The 24935-nt window shown below is 44.6% G+C and overlaps 2 protein-coding genes across 5 annotated transcripts in view; one reads left to right on the plus strand and one right to left on the minus strand.

Annotated features, from left to right (window-relative positions):
* Window positions 1-8087, plus strand: part of pola1 (polymerase (DNA directed), alpha 1) — a 79319-nt gene extending 71232 nt beyond the window's left edge. For 2 of the 3 annotated variants that reach the window (XM_080793985.1, XM_080793986.1), the window contains exon 37: window positions 6838-8087. In XM_080793985.1, the coding sequence (XP_080650111.1) occupies window positions 6838-6974 (137 nt within the window). In that variant the 3' untranslated portion in view covers window positions 6975-8087. The remainder of the gene's footprint in view (window positions 1-6837) is intronic. The other variant, XR_013966164.1, reaches the window with a different exon arrangement.
* A 4899-nt stretch (window positions 8088-12986) lies between these two features.
* Window positions 12987-20781, minus strand: arxa (aristaless related homeobox a). 2 transcript variants are annotated; one of them, XM_080793406.1, is made up of 5 exons: window positions 20411-20781; window positions 19333-19891; window positions 17875-17920; window positions 15079-15407; window positions 12987-14788 (listed from the first exon to the last, which is right to left on the minus strand). In XM_080793406.1, the coding sequence occupies exons 1-5, from the start codon at window positions 20607-20609 to the stop codon at window positions 14509-14511; spliced, it is 1413 nt and encodes a 470-aa protein (XP_080649532.1). In that variant the 5' UTR covers window positions 20610-20781; the 3' UTR covers window positions 12987-14508. The 2 variants fall into 2 exon arrangements, with proteins under 2 accessions (XP_080649532.1, XP_080649531.1); XM_080793405.1 differs by having other exon boundaries at window positions 19333-19903.
* Between the last annotated feature and the right edge of the window lie 4154 nt (window positions 20782-24935).

Raw genomic sequence — 24935 nt, forward strand, 5'->3', positions numbered from 1 at the left:
ACACTTGCACAAAAGAAGTTTCCCCCGTGCTCGGAGTGGTGATTAAATTAACTGCTATTCCAGCTGCCCGCCACCACCGCAACCCCTAATAGAATATTCATGGCTGCGGCGGACAGAGTGGCCGATCTCCATTAACTTCATCATGCTCACTTAATTACAGGCTTGTTATTGTATTTACACCTAGTTAGAGAGTGTGTGGATCCCTGGCGTACTCGCGCCCACCATTGTCACGGAGCGCGCACGAGTGTGTGCACTTGCCGCACCAGTCGTGCGTGTGCATGCTGGGGTACACACACCAAATGAAGTTGCCGTTGCAATGTCGGAGAGCATTGCCTGTCCCGTTTGTGTGGATGTGGTGCTATGCAAGGGACATACCTCCATCTTGTGTATCCCTCCACTCCCTCATTCTTTGCCATTGTGGTTGATTCGATTAGTTTGTCTCCACCAGGCCGAAGGCACGGGGAGAGAGTATGTTTGTCTCCACCAGCCCGAAGGCACGGGGAGAGAGTATGTTTGTCTCCACCAGCCCGAAGGCACAGGGAGAGAGTATGTTTTGCACTCCGTCCGTGTGTGTTTTTGTGTCCGTCCGTCCGTCCTTCTGTCCGTTACCAGTTAATCTCCGCCACCGTTGGTCCGATCCATGCCAAACTTTGCACACACACTCCCTGGATGCCAACGACGAACCTCTGCCCCAAATATTCGGACTGTTATAGGCAATAACATTTCTGTAGATTACTCGTACACATTTTAGCCATACATTACACAATTCGGTATAACACTATTTCCATAGTCATGTGATCAACACGGATCTGCACCATTTCCCATCTTCCATCCTGATTGGCTAAGATTGGTTTCCAAAGCTCAATTGATTAGTCCGTTTCGAACAAAATGCCAGAAATCACAAACACAGTGAGCAATTTCCGTGAAATTATACAAGCACATTTCCACTAGGCCGAGGACGTCATGCCACTCATTTTTTTCAAAATCAGCCTCATGGTGGCGCTATAACAGGCCAATTCCTGTTTTTAGCTATAACTGAATCGATCTGTATACAACTTATGTATGCACACTCCCTAGAGATCATGGAAAAACTTTGTCCCTGCATCCCTCCACATCTGCCGGTTATAGCGCCACCATGAGGCCAATTTCTGCAAAACACATTGCTTATGCTAGTCGCACAGATTTCATCCAAATCTCACGCAAATCGGTACCCATGATCTCTGTAGTCATGTGATCAAGACGAGTCTGTTGGATTTCGCAGATTCTACACTGATTGGCTAACATTACCTTCCAAAGTTCCAAAGAGTGGCCCGTTTTGTTCAAAATGCTGCACATGTCCTGCTCATCCAGAATTCTATCTTCAGAGATGCTATGAGTGATCTGGCTCTGCATTTCCTCAACAAAATGAAGAAAATTGTTGCAAAAAACAAACCTGTTTATATTACTCCTAAACATTTTGCCAAACATCTCACACAGTCCTATCCTCCTGGTTGAGACCTGTGCCCAGAAGGGAACTTTTTCTAGTTTGAACTGCAACCCTACTGTGCACGGACTTACAGCAAGGTGTCTCTCTCACTTAAATCATTCTTTTATTTGTTCGCTACACAGTGATTGAGGTGGAAAGGAGAAAGGAGAGAAAAGAGGTGGTGGGGGGGAATTATTTTCTCCTGGCTTTCAGAAATGACATGATTGCTTCCGCTTGATCATCACACCCCTTTTATTCCTCTGATGGACTCACTAGTTCACACCTTCATCTCCTCTCATCCTTCCTTCCCTCACTAGTTCACACCTTCATCTCCTCTCATCCTTCCTTCCCTCACTAGTTCACACCTTCATCTCCTCTCATCCTTCCTTCCCTCACTAGTTCACACCTTCATCTCCTCTCATCCTTCCTTCCCTCACTAGTTCACACCTTCATCTCCTCTCATCCTTCCTTCCCTCACTAGTTCACACCTTCATCTCCTCTCATCCTTCCTTCCCTCACTAGTTCACACCTTCATCTCCTCTCATCCTTCCTTCCCTCACTAGTTCACACCTTCATCTCCTCTCATTCTTCCTTCCCTCACTAGTTCACACCTTCATCTCCTCTCACCCTTCCTTCCCTCACTAGTTCACACCTTCATCTCCTCTCATCCTTCCTTCCCTCACTAGTTCACACCTTCATCTCCTCTCATCCTTCCTTCCCTCACTAGTTCACACCTTCATCTCCTCTCACCCTTCCTTCCCTCACTAGTTCACACCTTCATCTCCTCTCATCCTTCCTTCCCTCACTAGTTCACACCTTCATCTCCTCTCATCCTTCCTTCCCTCACTAGTTCACACCTTCATCTCCTCTCACCCTTCCTTCCCTCACTAGTTCACACCTTCATCTCCTCTCATCCTTCCTTCCCTCACTAGTTCACACCTTCATCTCCTCTCATCCTTCCTTCCCTCACTAGTTCACACCTTCATCTCCTCTCATCCTTCCTTCCCTCACTAGTTCACACCTTCATCTCCTCTCATCCTTCCTTCCCTCACTAGTTCACACCTTCATCTCCTCTCATCCTTCCTTCCCTCACTAGTTCACACCTTCCTCTTCATCTCCTCTCATCCTTCCTTCCCTCACTAGTTCACACCTTCCTCTTCATCTCCTCTCATCCTTCCTTCCCTCACTAGTTCACACCTTCCTCTCCTCTCATCCTTCCTTCCCTCACTAGTTCACACCTTCCTCTTCATCTCCTCTCATCCTTCCTTCCCTCACTAGTTCACACCTTCATCTCCTCTCATCCTTCCTTCCCTCACTAGTTCACACCTTCCTCTTCATCTCCTCTCATCCTTCCTTCCCTCACTAGTTCACATCTTCATCTCCTCTCATCCTTCCTTCCCTCACTAGTTCACACTTTCATCTCCTCTCATCCTTCCTTCCCTCACTAGTTCACACCTTCATCTCCTCTCATCCTTCCTTCCCTCACTAGTTCACACCTTCATCTCCTCTCATCCTTCCTTCCCTCACTAGGTCACACCTTCATCTCCTCTCATCCTTCCTTCCCTCACTAGTTCACACCTTCCTCTTCATCTCATCTCATCCTTCCTTCCCTCACTAGTTCACACCTTCCTCTTCATCTCCTCTCATCCTTCCTTCCCTCACTAGTTCACATCTTCATCTCCTCTCATCCTTCCTTCCCTCACTAGTTCACATCTTCATCTCCTCTCATCCTTCCTTCCCTCACTAGGTCACACCTTCCTCTTCATCTCCTCTCATCCTTCCTTCCCTCACTAGTTCACACATTCCTCTTCATCTCCTCTCATCCTTCCTTCCCTCACTAGTTCACACCTTCCTCTTCATCTCCTCTCATGCTTCCTTCCCTCCATCTCTGTTCTTGCTCAGATGAGAACTATCTAGTACTAGGGCTATTGTTACTATTGTACGTCTTGATGATGAATCGAGTACAATGGAAACAAAACAAGTCCTCTGTTATCCTTTTGGCATAGCTTGTTAAATTGTACTTGGTGTACTGCTTTCAACGTGTTATGTTGCCTTTAAAACCATGAGAAGAACACTTATTTCATATTATGATATTATATTACAAATTGCCTGATGATATCTAGTCTCGTATCTTGACATCGATATCATATTGATGTATTTCCTATCCCTATCTGGTGATAGTTTCTGCTGTTGCTTAAGTCAACTGCGCGTGTGTGTGTGTGTGTGTGTGTGTGTGTGTGTGTCTGTCACATGGATGGTTTGTAGTTGCCATGACGGTGTTGTGAGTCCATGCAGTGTTTAACTACCATTCATCGTCCCTGAGTATCTCCTCTTAGTGTGTGTGTGTGTGTGTGTGTGTGTGTGCGAGCGCGCGTACATGAGAGCCCCTGCCTTACTTACTGTTAGTGTGTGTATCTAACCTTTGTTCCCGTGGGTCAGACAGTGGACTGGTATTTATCCATCAGCCACTAATGCAGTGGGCAGGAAGAACGGAACAGGAGATAGCTGGGACCTGACAGCCTGCCAGATGGATGAACCAGCATATGTCTGATCCAGAACAATTTTACACACACACACACACACACACACTTGTTTTATAAAGTGATTGGTTATTAACCAGTTAAACCCTATATACTTTGTTGACTTGCTAGTATTTCCCTCTACACCAAATCAATCAATCAAATCAATAGCCAATCTACGCTCGGGTGGGTGGGTCCTTGGGTACCTTCATGATGCTCAATGACATCATAGAAGGTATCCCTGCCCATTTCACCTGGTTTAGTGGAATTGGGACCAGTGGGGAAAATAAATCCCTACACCCCCAATGGGCTTTTTCTTTTTTTCACTGGACCATTCTCACAGGAATGGAATTTAGAAATATGAAATTTAGTACATTGAGTAAAATATTCACGTGAAAAGTGGTTTGACAAAAGTGAAATATGCCAGATTTATATACTTGAACACGCAACCAACAATCTACAAGCTGAGCTTGTAGATCTGCTATTTTAGATTTGCAACACCAGCGTGCAGCCATTCTCACATGTCCCAGGAATGTGTGTCCCTATGTATGTTTAGGGTACAATGTCTGTTTACGGTTAACCTGATTCCGCCAGATTGCGGCAGTATTGAGTTCACAAGTTCCCTCCTCCTACCTTGATCTGGTCTCTCTCGAGCAGAAACGATGAACTGGAAGCAGCGGGACAAAAATCTGATGTCTCCATAATTTTGAGTTGTAGTCTTGTTAGCTTGTGATTACATTTGCGCTGTGGCACAGGTGCAATACGTCACCAGCCTCGTGTTGAGCATGGCCAATAAGGATATTTAACACTGAGGTGCCCACAATGTTTACGTGTCCACTCTTCCTGCACCCTTTTGCAATTGTGAAATTCGTAATCCTTGCATTGCTTCTGTCTTTATATGGAATGAAGCCCCAACATGTGAAAGCTGATGTGCTTTTGTTGTGAAGGGAAAAGTTTCTGAATGTCTCAGCCTGCATATTTCCATGTGCTGAAAATAGCTGCAATCTACAAGCTCACAACGTGTGGTGGACGCGATGCGTTGTGAGCTTGTCAATCTGCTATTTTCAGCATGCAACACGTCGTACGACAAAGAATATACCAGTTTCACGTGGAAGATGTATTTTGTTGGCCGAGGCGATTATGCATGTAGCCTGCACACTACTCGCAGGCTACACGCTACTTGACGCAAAATAACAAGCTGTTTTTCAGTGGCACTCGATGTTTAATCAAACAACAAGTTTACCTCAGTGTTTGGGGACATGTTCTGACTCTGCTATCTCCGTGGATTCAGCCCGAGCAAAGCCGAGCATCATCCTCCAGTTGTAAAATGCGTGCTGCGTGCACTGCACTGCAGGGAAACTAATGCAGAGAGAGAGAGAGAGACGAGACTCGGCGGAATGAGCCAGAAGAAAGTCATATTTTATTATCGCACTAATGCCTGCTGTGCCTCATGGTTGAGGCGGGGAGTGAAAGCAATGAGTAGCACCGGAGCGACCTCATTATATTTTAACTCGCACGTTAAGTAATTAAGTAGCATATGCGACCTAGGTCGCACGCTGGAGCCCTGCTGGAGACACTGAAAGCTGAGTGCCAGAGCCAGAATTACCACTGAGCCAATAGAGCAGCAAAAGCACAGCAGCATGGGATAGCAGCTTGTATGCATTAATTTACAACAACTTAGCCTCGTTGTGTATGTACTATACAACAAGACGGATTCAGAATAGGAACTTGGCGATAGCTGTTAGTTGTCATCTTCTGTCTCCCTTGGCTGTGATTTTGAGCCTCGGTCAGCTTGGTCTGTGTCTTTGAGTTGATGTGATCAGATCGGTTCTGGTGACTCAAGATAGAAGCTCACTGTGCCCCATCTAGCCATATTACAGCCCACCTGAGGGGGACACATTTACTTCATACACTCTAGTCTAGGGAGCTTTCAGTGTGTGTGTGTGTGTGTGTGTGTGTGTGTGTGTTACTGTAGGTTATTAATGGTACCCCAACTTATATGGAGATCCCTGATGTCTGAATATTAACACTTGCAAATTAAACAAGTTGGTACAACACATGGATCTCCATATGTGGAGATGACTATCGTCACCTGGATCACGACGCTGACCTCACCAAACCCTGGATAGCCATACATGGTTTGACATACTAGATCTGCATATATGGAGCCGACCAGCAACTCTACATCTGACCTCACTGACACCAGATTTATAGTTTTAAGCCCCTTTCCCCAAGCTAGAAGCAGCAGCTTCTAGCTTCCTTGGTGTGAACGGAGCATGACTCCTGCTTCTCAACTGTGCTGTATTAAGAAGCTGTGTTGTTTCAGCTTCTTGCCCTCAGGGCGTCTTGCTCTTAATAATAATGTCTGCATAAGTATAGTAATACAAACTTTGAGTGTGTGTCTACTGTCTGCCATCACAGGTAGTGGTGTGTTGCCATCTACCTCCTCAGGCCAATCCTTTTTTTGTCCCCAGCCTCAAAGTGATAGCATTACTGCTCAATCAGCTCTCTTAAGGAAGAAATCCAACTTTAAACGGTTTTGATTCACTGAAATATCAAAGCACTCTCTTTACCTTTTTGTCTCCGTTATCGAGAATCAAGATTGTATTTAACTCACACGGGTACAAGTGGAGAACAAGATAAAGATGGTTATATGACTAGAACAGTACAGTAAAATAGATATACATCATCGCCATTAGCAGCCAAATCTAAATCTTAGCAGCAATGGAATATTCAGATTTAACACCGGATCCATGAGGTGCACAGTAAAGCATTATACAGTACATTGTCAATTAAGAAGGGATGTACATCTTTACGTTTACATATCCCCTGACTTTCTCCATCTTTCCTCAGCTCGCCTCAAGACGTGGAAGGAGGAGAAGGAAGTGTACAGGAGGCTTAAGGAGGTGCCGGACAAGGCGCTAACGGCCAGCAGCTACTCCGACGTTAACCTGGCCAAACTTTTCCAGGCCTTCACCTCCCTCAAGTAAACACACTTGTGTAGTATGTACATAAACAACAGCTCCGTCTCTCACACTCGCACAGCATGTACATACAGTCTCACTGATGACCGATAGACTCCTGGTGCTCTGATGGATCGATGCCGCTGAGGCACTGAACCCCTGCCATTTTAACTAACTTTACAGAAGTCGATTTTCTTTTTTTGATCGACTCTGCAGCTCTACACTTGCTTTGATACTGTAAATACTGGCCCAATACATGAATATGTGAATATTCCATTAATGTACGTACGTATGTCTGTGTACATTCCCGGATTGTCTTTTCAATACCGAAAATTGCGGAAAAAACGTCACGCCTGTGGAGGATGCGTTGGTGTGTGTGTGTGTGTGTGTGTGTGTGTGTGTGTGTGTGTGTGTGTGTGTGTGTGTGTTTGTGAGCGATTACAGACTATGACCTCTATATCACGTACATGCCATCTAACGGCCCTATTATGAACCCCATCACATCTTCTCCCCCCTCCAGTTCCTTCAAATACACACGCGCACACACACAACACAGTCACTCTCAACTGTCTGTGACCCCGTCACCCCTATCAGGTGTGGTAAATGGGGGCAGCAATCAAACCTAAATGACTGTGCGCGCTGTAATATAGGATAGTAGGGAAGAGGAGCAGGATGAAGGGCTACCAAGTTATACTTGGTTGCGCACCAGTGTCAAGCACTAAAAATAGCAGATCTACAAGCTCACAAAGCAACACTTTCTGAGCTTATAGATCTGCCATTTTCGCCTCTGCTTTGAAATGACTTCCCCTCGAAGCAACCACGTGAACGAAGACTTCTTCTAATTACTGCCATTCATTGCAGTTTTGTGTGTGTCTGTATGTGGGTTGAAGAAAGGTGCAATGGTTAAGAAGGCAGAAACAAAGTTTAGTGAAAAATGGAGTGCTGTGTCTGTGGATCAGCTGATGTCCTTCCAGACTTTGTTTAAGGCTCACAATGTGCAGATTATGTATTAACCTATAATTTTGTACGGTATTCCAAACCCACCTAGGTGTTTTTGCTTTTGTTGTTTGTTGTTAGCATATTAGCATATTATTTTTTTCTATGTTGTGATTTTAATACTAAAACGTCAATAAAAAGTGAAACCCAGAGTATGTTGAGCGTATTGTATCTTTATTGCCAGCTTCTGGTTTTGCTGTGTCCAATGGGGGTGAGTGGTGGTTTTGCTGTGTGCTATGGGGGTGAGTGGTGGTTTTGCTGTGTGCTATGGGGTGGTTTTGCTGTGTGCTATGGGGGTGAGCGGTGGTTTTGCTGTGTGCTATGGGGTGGTTTTGCTGTGTGCTATGGGGGTGAGTGGTGGTTTTGCTGTGTGCTATGGGGGTGAGTGGTGGTTTTGCTGTGTGCTATGGGGTGGTTTTGCTGTGTGCTATGGGGGTGAGTGGTGGTTTTGCTGTGTGCTATGGGGTGGTTTTGCTGTGTGCTATGGGGGTGAGTGGTGGTTTTGCTGTGTCCAATGGGGGTGAGCGGTGGTTTTGCTGTGTGCTATGGGGGTGAGTGGTGGTTTTGCTGTGTGCTATGGGGTGGTTTTGCTGTGTGCTATGGGGGTGAGTGGTGGTTTTGCTGTGTGCTATGGGGGTGAGCGGTGGTTTTGCTGTGTCCAATGGGGGTGAGCGGTGGTTTTGCTGTGTGCTATGGGGGTGAGAGGTGGTTTTGCTGTGTCCAATGGGGGTGAGCGGTGGTTTTGCTGTGTGCTATGGGGTGGTTTTGCTGTGTCCAATGGGGGTGAGCGGTGGTTTTGCTGTGTGCTATGGGGTGGTTTTGCTGTGTGCTATGGGGGTGAGTGGTGGTTTTGCTGTGTCCAATGGGGGTGAGCGGTGTTTTTGCTGTGTCCATTTGGGGCGAGTGGTGGTTTTGCTGTGTCCAATGGGGGTGAGCGGTGGTTTTGCTGTGTCCAGTGGGGGCGAGCAGTGGTTTTGATGTGTCCAATGGGGGTGAGCGGTGGTTTTGCTGTGTCCAATGGGGGTGAGCGGTGTTTTTGCTGTGTCCATTTGGGGCGAGTGGTGGTTTTGCTGTGTCCAATGGGGGTGAGCGGTGGTTTTGCTGTGTCCAATGGGGGCGAGCAGTGGTTTTGCTGTGTCCAATGGGGGTGAGCAGTGGTTTTGCTGTGTCCAATGGGGGTGAGCGGTGGTTTTGCGGACAGAAGGAATACTGTGAGGGAAGCATTCTCTCCATGGCAAGTTTGAGTATACAAACTTGAAACCATGCATCACCCCTGCAGTGCAAAACCATCCAAATCCAGTGTTAATTTAACTCCATGTCATCAAAACTTGTTTAAACTGTCTCATGTCTATATACTGTAGTTAAATCCCTCCTCTCTACTCGCTTTCTCCCTTTTTACCGCCTGTGCCTGTTAAATCAAATGTCATATACAGTTTAGACTCTAAAGTTTACAGTCTAAACTGAGAGAGGGGGGGGGGGGGGAGAGACCTAGTTATGAGGTGTTTTATTAGAGGCACGTGCAGTTACTTGTATATCTATTAAGATGTGCAAGAGTGTTTCTTTAAAGGGGGAGGATTTCAGGTGGAAATTAATTGTGTGCAGACTCCACCTCAGCCCATAGCATGCACTTGGTGCCCTGTATGACCTTGCAGGCTCATGCAAAGGCTAAACTATAGGTCATTTAGCATAGACTGAGAGAGAAACAAGAGTATACCTATTGAAATGTTGGCGCAAGTGGTTTGAGGACCACTGTGATATACAGTTTATAAAAATCACACCTGTGTGAAGTGAGGGTCGCTGTTATAATTATTATTGTGACCGAGGCCAAGTATGGGTGTCTGGTCTGGGATGGAGCCGAGGGGATCTAACCTTCCTATAAGTACGGAAGGGACAGATATATCCCCTTGAGCGCAAGCTGGTATAGGTAGCGAGATCTTGATATGGAATCCTAGGTCTGCTGTGTGATCTCGGTTCTTCTTAGCTTAAATCTGTCTTAGCTTGCACAGCATAGGCAATGATATTTATGGTGTTGGGATGTCAGGGGTGATGTCACTCTGACGCCCCGGTTATCATGTCAGAGAGGCACTCCGTTCCTTCGTAACAATTATACATCATCTCATGAACAACTGAATGTATGTGATTGGTTGGTTAAATGTACATTTTTAGCTGACATTTGACCTAATTTCTCCTTTCATTTGTCAATGGCAAATATTGAGACGTGTGGGGACAAAAGCTGTATATAAGTGGGGCAAAAATCACCTTCATCTCTGGAGTGGACAGTCAGACTATATGGGAACATACAGTGGCTTTTGTGTGTGTGTGTGTGTGTGTGTGTGTGGGGGGGGGGCGCTCGGCAGCAGTCTGCGTTCTATATGTGATGCGTGCTTTTTCATCTTAGCTTTGTCAATGGACTAATACCAGCCAAATCTATAGTCCCTGCATTAATTCGACCTCACTAAGCTAATAAAAGCGAACGAGTCTCTTTCTATTGACACGTTAAGCTTTATTGCCTGTAGCCTACGTTTTGACCAGAATGGCGGCGCTGGGTAAAGCGATGGACATTGGACAAGGTAGCCTTTGATGAGGGAATTAGTGCTCCATTCTGTCCCTATTATTCATAGCGAGGTGGAACATACAAGTACCGGAGAGGGTGTCAAAAGGAGAGCTGGTTCTATTGCAAAGTGTCTCCCTTGTTCGGGCTGAAAGGGCGGTTATGAGACGATAAACCGCTTAATACACTGAGCTAATTGGATGAGAGCGAGAGAGACGGGGAATTAAGGCCTGTTCCAAATGGGAACAGAGTGCCATGGTCCGCTATTCAGGCCTTTCATTGCCTGCATGGTCTCCTCCTCCGGGGGGAGGCGAGTCTGTTCATCAAAGCGCCTTGTGGAGCTCCTCTCTCGGGGACTGACTGAGCGAGGAGTGATCCGACTATAGGCGTAGAGTGATTGGGTCTATTCTCTAGGAGGGACGTGGTGGGAGCAAGCACCAGGCCCAGGAGAATCGAAATCAACAGACAACAGCCAAATCATGCGCGTCGCAGTAAATGGGAACAGGGCATGGAGCGGTTATGATGGTAGGCCTATATAATGGGTGGCAAATAACTGAGAACATTTGTCAGACCTGCACATGAGTCAGCCAGTCAGCCGTGGACGGTCGTGTCCACCACTGGACTATGCCCTAATTCGTGGAATATAGGCTACCAAGCCCAAGCCACACACTATGATTTGTGTATGTTTCTAGTCCATTTATTCATCCACTTTTTTTCTTTTGTAAACATTCATTATCAATCATTCATGCAATCTTTTCCAAGAGTCATGACTCGTGCATAATCAAGAGGCCCATACAGGCCGCGTCTTGAATAATAGAACAGAGAGGCGACGCCTCCAACAAGTGTGACTTTTAAAATGCATTCCCGACGACAGCATTTCAATTTCCTCGCCTTTTTGCGTTGGAGACAAAGTTAAGCCCTTCGCACAGCGGGTCACCCGCCTCCTGGATGGCGCCCGGCATTCCCCAGATATATGGACAAATTGGTTTGCCATTCATTAGTTAAATTCACAATAAGATTAAAGCTCCGCCGGAAAATCTCATCAAAAAAATCCAAAAGGGCCTAACAGAAAAACACGCTCCATTGGCCAATTTGGTATTTAGGTCTAGGGGATTGGGGAATATGACGAATAATCATCATTCATCAAATCGCGCACAGTGCTTTTTGTGTGCAATAATAATAATAATAATAATATAAATGGTATAGTCGTATAGGCTATAGAGCTGTGCAGTCAGACTGTTTAGTGTGTCGTTGAGGTGCAGTGCTTATAGTAGGCCTACCTAATTACTGCGGTGTGATGTTGTGAATTGAGTGATTATCCAATAGCCGTTAGCCAGGTAGCCTTTATTCCTATAAAATGAGGCCGAAATCCGAATACGAGCTGGTTTTCAACGCAGTCAATAAAGGGATCTAAACTAATCCGAAGGGTAATTTCACGCGATTTGGTTGTGCACCATAGACGGGTCAAACGAACGTGAAGAAGTTTTGCATTGATTGCCATGCTTGTGCGTCGCCGCTGCGCTCCGTGCATGCATGGAGGGATTTGGAGGAATTAAGTCTACAAGGTGGGAGAGAGGGGCGAGGAGAGGGGATCTGGGACTCCACAGAAAGACTTTTTGATAAAGTGGTTTGTTACTTCATTAATGACAAAGGGACTCGCTTCCATCGACATGGCATTACAGATGTTAAGACCAATTTAGCGCCTTTAAAAGATTTAAAGGAAGTTTTGTGAAGGGGCCCCCTTCCCGGATAGTGGGCGATCTAATTGAAAACCCTCGCCTTTTGTCGTGCGTTTCGCATGTGGGGATTAGGCCATGAATATATGGGCTAGTATTTTGTCAACTCGACACTAGAGACCAGACGCACGCAGCGCACGGAATTATATTTGCCATTAGGACACTAATACATTTTCTCTCGTATTTATTCAAGGTGGCCCTTGTCTATAGCCCATGCTAAATTCATCCTTAGTGGTATTTTTAGATTTTCATTCCTCCCCATTGGCCTAAAGGCACAAAGGAACTAAAATATGTTATGAACCTTAAACCTTGTATTCAGGCTCCCCTATATAGCCTGCTTTATGAAAGCGTCTGTTAGATATAATAGTTCTATACTAATAGTCTCCTGTTATGTGCATCATGGCTTTACCATTTGTATTTATAGGCATGCCATTAGAAATTGTTCAGAATCTCTAGAAGAAAATATCAGCTATTTTAGATGTATTTCATTTATTTATTTAGCCTTATGTATTTATACTTTGTTACTATATGACATGCTCAATTAGAATAATCAGCCTTCACCAATAAGTATAAAATAGACAAGAGTTGATAATGGGTAAGGTCAACATTTTCTTATGACAATGTAAGACAAGAAATATACCAATGTTCTTTATATCAGTTTTTATTAATAGTTATATAATTTTCTATTTCACATATTTTCCTGGTTTAGACCTATATATGTCAGTCCTAATGGAATTAGAAATAAGGAATAAGTCATTTTACCAGTGTAATTTATTCAAATTAGCATTAATAAACCAGGAAATGTACAATCACTTTATAAGAAAACAAAACTGTCCTCATCACTCAGTTCTCATGACATAAATAATTATCTAAAAACCTAATATTATTTCATAAACACAGGGGAAATTCTACACAGGGTAACATTCATAAAACACTACACCAAGTGCAACTGATCAAAACATGGTCTCTTCTCAAATATACATTGACCTTTTTTTTCCTCTTTTCTTTCTTTGTTTTGTTTTTACACTATGTACAATTTTTCTCTTGCACAGTTCAGCGAAAAGAGACACTGGTCAAATCCCAACTTGGCATGTTTGTCCTGTCGTCAAACTCAGTGGAAATTGGAATCCTTGTATTGTTAAGTGCTGAACAATAAATTCAAACAAGATACTAGGCCAATGTCAAAATCAGTTTAAGTATTTGGTGCAGAAATATTGTAGGTGATATAACACCACCCCAAAGATATTTTGAAATGTAACGAAAACTAACATAACCAATTAAACCCCATATACATTGTTGACCGGAGACCCCCAGGGATCTGTGTTAACTTGTGAAAAGGCTATGGAAGGTCTATGGACAGTTTTCCTCATGGGAGTATTTCTTCGATAGCATTATAAAATACAACGGAAGCGTGTAAAATATTGTGACCGCTGAACATATCAACCAACCGTCCTAAGTTACATTTTCAGTGAAGGTCATGAAACGTCATCTCAAATTTTCAACCTGATCCTGTTGCTTTTTTGTTTGTTTTTTGGACATTGTAAATTAATTCAAATCACTGGACCCTACAACTCAGAGAGTTGTACTGCAGGTGCGTATGCGTGCATGTGTTGGTAGGATTGGTTTGAATCCTCTGGCGTATAGCATTTAGTTTTACAATGCAATTTTGGGTCATGGTTGGGTGGAATGGACGGCTTGGAAGTATTAAACCAGGTTTAGACTAGTGAGCAGTCAACCGACTTACACATTAGTTTAGACAGTGCTCTGAATTTGTTGGGGTGGGGGGAGGGGGGGTATTGAGGGGTGCACAGCAAAACACTATATAAATACTTTAACCACATGAACCCTATATTTTCTTTAGAGATTTGTTTCAGGTGGAAAAACGGAGTGGGCCTAGTATAGAGCCCTAGAGGACACCGTTCAATATTGGTACAGTATATTGGGTTTACATCAGGAGAGCTTGAACACAGAGGAGTTTGCTGTGTTTTGGGTGGTCGTCCCCTTCTATACTGCTCTGACCTCCAGGAGAGTATGAAGGGCTTTGGGTGTTAACCGCTTTAACCCCGGCAACCATATTCTTGGGGGAATTCAGGGGAGCCAAAAATAGCAGATATGTATGCTCACAAAGTCACAACGTGACACGTTGGTGAAGAGATTTGGTGTAGAGGGGGAAAAAGTACAGAGCCAACTCGGGTCCAGTTTGCTAAGTCTATATAGGGTTTAAGTGGTTAAAATGTGGGTGGGTTGGTTTGGGCGCTATAGCTGGTGTCATAAGTGTTCAGCACACCTCCTTCCCCGGGGCTCCTGTCGGCAGTATGTTGAGCTGGGTGAGCTGAGCCGAGTGTTCCTTGGCCTTGAGGCGCAGCGCGGCGATGCTGGACGCCCTGCGGTCTGCTGCAGCCACCGTGGTGGAGGAGGAGGACGAGGAGGAGGAGGAGGACGGGTCGGACAGGATGGGGCCTGGGTGGGAGGCGTTCTCCACAGGAGGCACGGGCTGCCGGAGCAAGGCCGCGGCGGCGGTGGAAGCACTCGTCAGTGGACCCATACTGGAGAAGAGTCTGGTAGACGGAGCAAGCCATGGGGAGGATGTTAAGCATGAGAAAAACACTGTTGCTGTCAGTCAGAAACCTTGTCTCCTGTCCTAATCTCCATATTTCAGTGAATGTTTTGTAAATTGTGACGTACTTCATCCTACAAATCAATCAATCAAAATCTTTGTGATTTGCAACGTCCTCACATCTCACCAGGCAGTGAACCCTGGCCCACAGGTTGGTAATCGCTGCTAGAGATTGGTGGAAGTGCCACCGGGGGGGTGGTGGCGGGGGAGGTATGTCTGGGATCGTCTCACCTGCCGAAGGTGGGTCCAATGAAAGCAGGGTGGCGAAACATGGCAGCTGTGCCCAGAAAGGTGCTCAGTCCTAACTGGGTAGCCAGGGGCGGTGCCGAGCCGTTGTGCGGATGTGCCAGTCCCGGGAAAGCGGCGGCTGCAGCCGCTGCAGCCGTCCAGGCGGACTCCAGCGCAGGGTGTGGATGAGGAGGGAAGGGACCTCCGTCAAGGTAGTGGCTGAGAGGGTGGGCCGCTGCCAGGGGACCTGGGAACGGCAGGCCGGACGGGTGGCCCTGCACCCCAGCTTTCTCTCGTTTCCTCCACTTGGCCCGGCGGTTCTGGAACCACACCTGGAATGGACACCATCGCATGGTGAGAGAGCAGCAGAAGCCACACTAAATTCCCATTTGGCTCAGGCTAGATTGTGATTAGCTCAGTCGTTCTCAAGCATTTTCACGTCAAGGACCCCCTATTATTTGTATTAAAATATTAGTATTATTTTTTTTCCAAAAAGTCGTACACACCAACACATAACGGATATAAAATACAGCAGACACTGTCAACACAGAATGAAATGTACATCCAAATACTTGACCAAAATTGAAAAGAAAATGTAGTACAATTTACATTGGCAGATAGCGGCATAAGGAGCCCCTACAGTATATGTAGGCTACAGTATTTGCCATCAGAAAATATTTTGGGGACCCCATAAAAAAATTGTATTGTTAAAATGCTTTAAAACATATTCTATATACATTTTCCAAATGTTTCAAGATTATTGAAAATGGCCAATGTGTGTATATATAGGGTTAAAGTGTGATTTCTGCTAGAGACCCCATGGGAACGCCTCAAGGACCCACCAAATACAGGTCCTTAAGAACTAAAGCTAAAAAAGGTAGTTTTGAGGTGCTGACATCCATGCAGTCAACCATGACCCATTGTAGGCTATATTGGCCCCATCGGGAATAACCTGTGGGGTGACCGTTTTCAAGCTGATGTCCCTATAGTCCTATAACCAAATCTCTATAAAAGACTCAAATGTCCTGGTTTTCAACACAGTTAAAGTAGTAACACTTGCTTTGAGTGCTACAGCTTATATGATAGATGCTTATCATGTTGTGTCCGTTAAAGGTGCATGCAGTCAGGTGTGCTAAGCACTAAAATAATTGTCCCCCATCCTGATGAAAACAATTAAAATAAAAAAAATCTTAGAATCGTAGAAACAACTGACTTCCATCCGGGGCGCGTTATTTAACTTTCCCACGCATCCCCTTGTTGCACCAGTTTGCACTGCAGAAACATGGGGCTCTCACAATGACGAAAATGTCAACACGAGCAGAGTGATTGAACGGGCAACTTGAGCGACAGTCAGTGACCACACACACACATACACACAGGCATTATTCCAGGAGGGGCTGTTTAGCATTACATGGCCCCTCGGGAATTTATGAGTTTTTATCACCTCCTGATGGCGCCCGTTAAGTGATTTGTTCACCTTACGGTCCCCTAAAGCGACATCTGTTGTTTTACCGTCGGCCATAACCCCGCCAGAGCTTCCATCGTGTTTGAACTGTCTCTTTGGTTATGAGCCCAGGGTTTCGACATGCAAGCCACGCTCTCAGTGGAGCAGTGAGGGAGGAGGGAGGGCGCAAACACCTTTAATGGTCTCTCATTCGTTCCCAAGTGCAAAGCATCGGATCAATGCAGGCCTATTGCAATCACATAATGGGAAATCAAATAGCATTATCGTCCCGTCACCCCCACTTTTCCTCCCCATCTCTCTCCCTCCCTAGCTCTCTCTACCCCCCCCCCCCCCCCCCTTTCATTCTCTCTCCCTCCCTCCCTCTCTCTTTCTCTCTCTCTACACCCCCCCCCCCCCCATCTCTTCCTCCCTCCCTATACTCTCCCTCTCTTTCTCTCTCTCTACACACCTCCCTCCCTCTCTCTTTCTTTCTCTCTACACCCCCTTCTTCTTTCTCTCCATCTCTGGCTCCCTCTCTCTCCCCCTAGCTATAGCGGTGGACCTTGGACGTATATGTTTACTTGAATATATAGACTATACTTAAAGTATTGTATACATTTTTGGTATAGGGCCTATATGACAAGCCCTCAATGTGCGTGATCATGACACTGTACTTGAGAATATGTTAGGCCTATATATACCTATACTATCACACATTTCAAAAACAAATATTATAGGTTTCTGGGGAAAAGTAGGCTTGAGCTTGTGGATCTGCTATTTTCACTATAAAGCATTTGAATACTTAAATACTTTTAATCAAGTAAGAATGTTGACTGAGCGGAGTATTTGACTCAGGTATACTGCATGCGTCCACCGTCCACCACTGTTCCCTCCCTTCTCCTCTCCCCCTCTGATGGGAATTCAAACAGTCTTGTATCCCTGGAAATACAACAGTGTTTGCTCGGACTTGGAGCACTAAGTGAACGTTTATGAATCACCAGCGTTGACTTAATTGCCACTAAAACGTCCCCAATCGCACGGTAATAACATTCAATAACAGGAAAGGCCTTCCCCGCTGCAGCAATTGGAGCCATTTAACACATTTCAGAGTAATAAATTACCGTCTCAAATTGGCCCAGGCGCACCGTCGATTCAAGGCCAGAGACGCATAATATCACCGATTATTATCCAGACGGCGTAGAGCTAACGTTTTACAGGGGATATAAAACATTAAGAGGATATAGTTTCAGATTTATCTATTTACGAGTCATGCTGTTAAGTTAAGCTTATTGTGTTTAAATAAAGCTTTCGGGCGCTGTTTCAGGCAGCAATAAACTAAAAAGAAGGCCACTTACTTGCACACGCGCCTCGGTGAGGTCCAGACGCATCGCCAACTCTTCTCTGAAAGAAAAAGACAGAAATAAAGACGGAGAAATATATGGTTACAATTTGGTAGCGAGGTAGAATTGCTGTTTCTCCACCTGTTCGCTGTCAACAATAGACCACGGAAATAGGTTAGCATTTTCCCTGCCACAGAAAGAAGGCATATAACCATATAGCCATTCTGTTTTCTGCCTTGGGTGTGTAGGGCCTGCCGCCTGGTGATTGTCACTGTAACAACATAATGGTTTAAATAATGACATCTGAACAAGGCAATTGACTGAAATAGCCTATATGGGCTTTTGGCGCAAATTAGACCATCAAGACGCGTGAAAATAAATTAAATCAATTCAGTTCAAATAGGATAATGCCAAATCAAATAGTGAATGATTTTCTTTTATATATTTTTAGTATACAGCCTACAACGACTTGGTTTTTGAAATATAAGTGTGTGCAATGTGTGCAGCAGCATAACTGCCATGCTTGCAGGCTGTAGGATTTTGAAATATCATCAGAGATGTATGCTCTAGTTTAGCCTAAAATATAATTATATCAAAATAATATATATTATATAGATAATATGAGTCTAAAATAGTTACAGTACATTTGTGTGTTTGTGTGTTTGTGTGTGTGTGTGTGTGTGTGTGTGTGTGTGTGTGTGTGTGTGTGTGTGTGTGTGTGTGTGTGTGTGTGTGTGTGTGTGTGTGTGTGCGTGTGCGTGTGCGTGCGTGTGTGTGTGTGTGTGCGCGCGCGCGCGTAAGCGCCCTTGAGCTTGTGAAGGCCTCAAATTGCGCTGAATGAATCCGCATTACTGCCGCCGCATGGTAATGTGAGCCTGGCGCATCCGCTAATTCTTATGAGAATAACATGGATGCCATGCATGTACAATGGCGAGGGATAAATGTAGCTAAACGACCTTAGTGTTTCCACTTAGACGCATTGTGTTCCCTCATGCCAGGCACGGTTTACTGCGCTGGCGCGTTTATGAGGTGCGAACTCCGCAGTGTCCAATTACAAACGTATATGGAATTACAGGGGGATTTCTGCTTAGGCTTTTACGTAAGCCGGGTAGTGTTTACTCGTAAATAGACCTAAATAAATGTAAGACATTGTCAAGTTTAATTACAATTTGTAATGTTTCCCCAGAACTTTTTGTGTGTGTGTGTTTATGGGAATTGTGTGTTAAATTGTTTTAATAGATTAATACATTGTTATAGCTTAATTATTATTATTTCGTTCTGGAATCTGTATTATTAATAATAAACATTTGTATTTAATAGGCATATGCCTGCAGCCTATTTGTCTATTATATCCTACATCTATAAATCATTCAAGAAAGGGAATACGATGGGCATAAGTTAAATTAATATGTGGGCTGTAATAGGCCTAATTATATCTAATATGTCGGTAATATAATAGGATGTATGTCTGACCTAGTGAAGACGTCGGGGTAATGTGTCTTCTGGAAAGCTCTCTCCAGCTCCTCTAGCTGGTAACTGGTGAATGTAGTCCTGTATCTTCTCTGTTTGCGTTTCAACATGCCTTCCTCAGAGTCACTGCCCGCCGACAGACAAACGCTGTCCTCCCCGTCCCTCACGTCCCCGTCCCCGGCGTTCAAGCTCTCCCTCTCTTCGTCCTTCGGGGAGAGGCTGACCGCGTTCCCGCAGTTCTCCCCCTCTTTCCCCGTGTCCTCCTCGAACTTCAGCGGCCCGAGCTCCACCAGTCCCAGGCTGCCGTCCTCGGAACCTTCCCCGGGGCTCTTGTCGCCCTCTCCCCGGCCCAGGGACGCGTTCTCCCGGTAGGACTTGCTTCGGCTGATGCTCACCTGCGGCGCCTGGCTGATCTTGAGGTTGTCGCAGGCCTGGTCCAGCAGCAGTCGTTCCCTATCCAACTTTTCTCCGTGGTCGTGAAGGTACTTCCCTCCCGGTCCATACAGCCTGCGGAGCTTTGGTGGCAGGTGCATATCGGTGTCGATAGACAGGGCCAGGGGGTCTTTAGTTGAGCCTGAGTAGGATAGGAGTACACCGTTATTATGCGCAAAGGACAACAAATAAGAACGCTAACATTTCAGGCTTTGCGCACCTTTCATCAGCTCTGCTATATAGCCTATTTTTTAATGGTCAGAATATGCGATGAAGCAGTTATATGAACTTGAAGGACAATTAGGCAATAAACAGTCACACATCACACATGTCATTTGGCCCATGCATGCCACAGAAGTTTAATACCGTAATCACGTTTAGATATGATGCTTAGATCCCCGTCAGCGCAGGTTAAAATGTAGATCAACGCCCAATTGTTTAAGACTCTAAAACTATATATTTGATCAGCTCTTATATTTGTCTATATATATTTTTCTTCTTCTTTCTCAAGTTCAACACACATTTTGGTTCATAAACACAAGACAGGCTAACTATAAATTAACAGGCTCACTATAAATAAATTAACAAAGAGCACAACAACAACAACAGCGTGCATGCATCAACACAACACGACAGGCTAATTCTTTACCTTCAGCTGTCTTGTCGAGCTGCTCCGCTCTGTCCGGCAGACTTGTCAAACTTTGCGCTCCTATGAGCCTCACTTTGCAGGGACTCCGGCGGCCCAGAATGCTGTCGATGCAGTACGATGACAGCAGCGTCGGCGACTTGCTCTTCCGCTGCTCTCCTCCTCGGTCCCCGTGGATCTCTTCTTCAAACTGACCGTTCATTTTGACGGCGTCGCGGCGGCTCGGTCTTATTTTGACAGAGAGCAACGTAAAGGTGTCACTCTCTCTCTCGAAGTCCCACGCTCTCTTCACTTCACTCGTCGTCGCGCTGCCTCTGACTCGGCTCCAGTCAGCCCTCTCTCTCTCTCTCTCTCTCTCTCTCTCTCTCTCTCTCTCTCTCTCTCTCTCTCTCTCTCTCTCTCTCTCTCTCTCTCTCTCTCTCTCCCACTTCGTTCTCTCACTCTCTCGTCTTTCAATGATAGACGGCGCTTTGCTGCCTCGCGAACCGCGTGGCTCTATGCGCGCTCGCACCGACGTGTATAGACTACACGCCTGATTGGCTCGTGTGTGTGTGTGTGTGTGTGTGTGTGTGTGCGCGCGTGCGCGCGTGCGCGCGCTTATTATAGTTAATTTGAGAGAAATGGAAGAGCAAGACTTGACAGTCCCTGTGGAATGAACTCGCCGACAGCGGCGTCGTTTTTCTTGAACTGGTATCAACATTTTTGCCGAGAGCGACGACAAAATACTCATGACATGAGCCATATACCTGCACCCTTTTTCCATTAATTTTATTAAAATGAACCATTCTGTTGAATTACATAATTGCATGCAAAGAATGTAAATGCCTTTAGGATATATACTACATTTGTCATAGCCATATCCCTACTCAAGATAAAAGGTAAGTAGGCCTAAGCTTATAACTTGGTTATATATATATATATATATATATATATATATATATATATATATATATATATATATATATATATATATATTAATTGCTAAACGTTAGTCCTAACCAAAACTTGCATTCTCTAATAATTTATTTAAATATGCAGTTGAATCTTTAAGGCCTGCAAAACTATATCTCAACGACTAATATAACAGCCTATATATAACAATATGAATTTGTGTAATTAACACAAACAGGAGTCTGATGTTTAAAAAAAAGGTAAACTAAATAAATGTAGTATTTAAAAGCCTCTGTGCATGGCCCATGTGTTAAAAGCGTAATTGCAACTGGGGGGAGGGATGGGGTGAGGGAGAAAAAAAAGGTATGTTCAAACTGTACTAAATTGTTGATACCTACTACCAATAAACATATATTTAAAAATAAAAAGCGTAATTGCATTGCTCAAACACACATATATATATATATATATATATATATATATATATATATATATATATATATATATATATATACTGTACACACACACACACACACACACACACACACACATAACAGGCCTTAAGTCGTCATGTGAGTGATACCTCCTGTATAGCCACCTGTATACCTGCACCACTCTATCTACTCGTCTGTCTGTCTGTCTGTGTCACTCTCACTAGCTCTAATTGCTCGCTCTCTCCTGGAATTGTGGCTGGCTGTGCGTCCTGCGACTGCGAGGCGCCGGGAGCCGGGCCTCCGCGCCGGCTCGCTCTGCAGAGGGATAGATAGTCTAGAATGGAATGGATCGAGAATGTAATTTTAAATGAAAGATATTTAAACCTGCTGCGAATGGCCTGACCCCGGGGGCCGGGCCTCGCATCAGAGCCCATCGCTGTTAAAAGCATCGTTTTCACGATTCAATCAAAAAAAGAAACTTCAACAAGCTGCAATTTACTCTCATCGTCAGCCCCCTCCCCTTTTTTATCTCACCACCGTCCTCGGTTATAAGGCATCGCATCAAGCCTAGTACATTAAGACATTTTATTTTATTTTAGGTTCAAATCCACTTAACCACTTTAACCTGTGGTATTTAATGCATGGCACAACATATTTTCAGAGGGTGTAATTAGTTGGGGGCCCTTGAGTGAAAAGGTTTGAGAACAACCATGTGTAATGTATTATGTTGGTATAGGGCTAGTGTGTTGGATATGCTATTGATGCACATTGAAAATCAAAGAGACATGCTGACGCTATAAAATATGCTTTAAAAGCACAATTAATTCCCCACATTTACTGTGTCAGAAACTACTGGATTTGTTTATTTGCACTCAAGGCACCTGGTAATGAGAGTAATAACAATATAAAATGTTATGTATTTTCCACCTGCAGTCCTGCACGCTGACAAACAGACGTGAGTAATGCAGAGACGGTTCTGTATAAGTCGCTCTGTAATTTGGAGGGGAGGGGGGGGGGGGCACAATTTGATTCATTTATCCGCGCACTGTTATTAACCCCTTGGAAAAAAAGAGATGTCATGCAGCCATTTCTGCCAGCAGGACATCCGTTCTTTGTTTATAACGTGGGATACTAATTACGTGCATATATAGCTACATAACATTAGGGGGAGAAGGAGGAATGAATGCAATTTTCGCATTTTCAATGTGACATTCATTGAAAGTTGGGAGACGCCAGGAATGGATGCGTGAATTGTTGAGATTTTTAGGGTCTAGGCTACCAGCCTATAGAGATTGCTATAGCCTGACAGAAAAATAAATAAATATTATAATTTTATAAACTAATTTAATTTAGGCTATTTAATTATTTGTAATTAAGTAAATATTTATAAGATGTGTGTGTGTGTGTGTGTGTGTGTGTGTGTGTGTGTGTGTGTGTGTGTGTGTGTGTGTGTGTGTGAAAAGCCCTATAGACCCTCGAAAATCTATTAATATTAAAGGCGTTCAACTTCAACAGGTTTTACGACAACTTTCAGGCTTTTCAGCTGGCGCCATCTCCTGGTCTGAAGAGTAACTACAACGTCTACAGTTTTGATTGATTGGTTGAAGTATTTATTAACAGTTTGTAGAATTAATTACAGTACATTTCAAGCACAAACTGTTAACTGTGAGTGGACGACCCATGCAATAAAGCATTACACTTGTTTACAAGAGGGTCCACCTTGTTCAATTCATCAAAACATTAAGAGATGTACAAATATCCTACACACAGTCACAACCACAAGGGAAAAACGAGTGAGTCTTGCCAAGCTTAATGCGCCATATACTACTCCATTGCACGAGCCACACACACACACACACACACACACACACACACACACACACACACACACACACACACACACACAGTCACACAGTCACACATACACACACACACACACACACACACACACACACACACACACTATTTATTGTGGGATTTCTGATGATATTGAGAAGCAATGGGTCTCTAATCAAACATTACTCTAGCTGTCTCCTGCCCTTCGACATGTCCTCCATCCTTGCTGTTGCTGGAGCCTGGGACATAATAATTGGATGCTGCTCTGCCAGGAAGACGAGGGGAGGGAGCGCGAGGCGGAGAGGGCTTTTAAGACGCGCGTAAGCAAAGTTAATTAGCGGTTATTAACAACCCGCATAATGAGAGCACGAGCGAGTCAATTTAATGACTTTGTTAGCGCGCGTTCAGAACGACAGGCGATGATCGGAACAACAAAGGCAATCGCACTCGCAGTCATCATCCGTAATTTCCAACGGTAATGTGGTCTGATAAAAAACAAAGGGCTCTAATTTCGCTCAACAAACTCGGTAATTTGGCCTTATGCAAGGAAAATAATTAATGACTGTAAAATGCTTCAGTCAAAGTAGGCCTAGCTTTCTTTGGGGTTTCGCTGGCCTTTGTTCCAGAAGGCCACACGGAAAGCAATCTTGCAAGCCTATAATCACTTATATCATGTATTTAAAATGTGCCTTTCCCTAGCTCACAACTAAGGAAAACATTAATGCACAATGATTCTATTGGCCTATACGACTATTTGGATCAGCTGTCTTCTGTGTCTCTAATGCTGCATGCGTTCACACGGACAGATGCAAAGCACACAGTTGTTGTATATAGCTTTTGCAGTAGGCCTAGGCTATAGCTAAACGTCGGGTGCATCTTTGCATCTTCATGTCACTGGCTTCCGTTGACAATGAATGGTGGACTGTATCTTTGCATCTGCCCGGCTATACTCCTTCAGACCGATATGGGCCTCATGGTCCTGAAATATTTTCATATCAAGGACCCTCAAAATGGATAGTGATAGCAGATCTACAAGCTTGAGGAATATGGCTATTTCCAAACAACCGAAGTATGGGGTTAAACTGTTCTTCATTTTGCTGGAGCCTGGGCCCCCTAGTCCTCGGACTTCACTTTGAGAACCACACAGGGGCCAGGGCTATATGCCTGCATGGGCTATTAAATGGACTCATTATACCTATACGTCCATCCACTCCTGTAATTGTGTACTGGGTTATATCTGGCTATTGCAACATATATACGCATGATTTCACCATTCCACAGATGAGTTGAGTTGGAGCCTGGAAACCGTGCGGCTTCTGTCGAGCGATATCAATTCTGGGGCCCATGCATGCATGAGCCTTGTGGGG

This window comes from Protomyctophum bolini (assembly GCF_963924005.1).
Source record: "Protomyctophum bolini genome assembly, chromosome: 21".
Classification (NCBI taxonomy): Eukaryota; Metazoa; Chordata; class Actinopteri; order Myctophiformes; family Myctophidae; genus Protomyctophum; species Protomyctophum bolini.

Coding starts and splice junctions, on each gene's coding strand:
- arxa (XM_080793405.1), bottom strand. CDS start 20,609: ATGAACGGTCAGTTTGAAGAAGAGATCCACGGGGACCGAGGAGGAGAG. Junction 17,921..19,332: donor TACCCCGACGTCTTCACTAG/GTCAGACATACA, acceptor TTTTTCTTTCAG/AGAAGAGTTGGCGATGCGTC. Junction 14,789..15,078: donor ATTGGACCCACCTTCGGCAG/GTGAGACGATCC, acceptor TCCGTCTACCAG/ACTCTTCTCCAGTATGGGTC.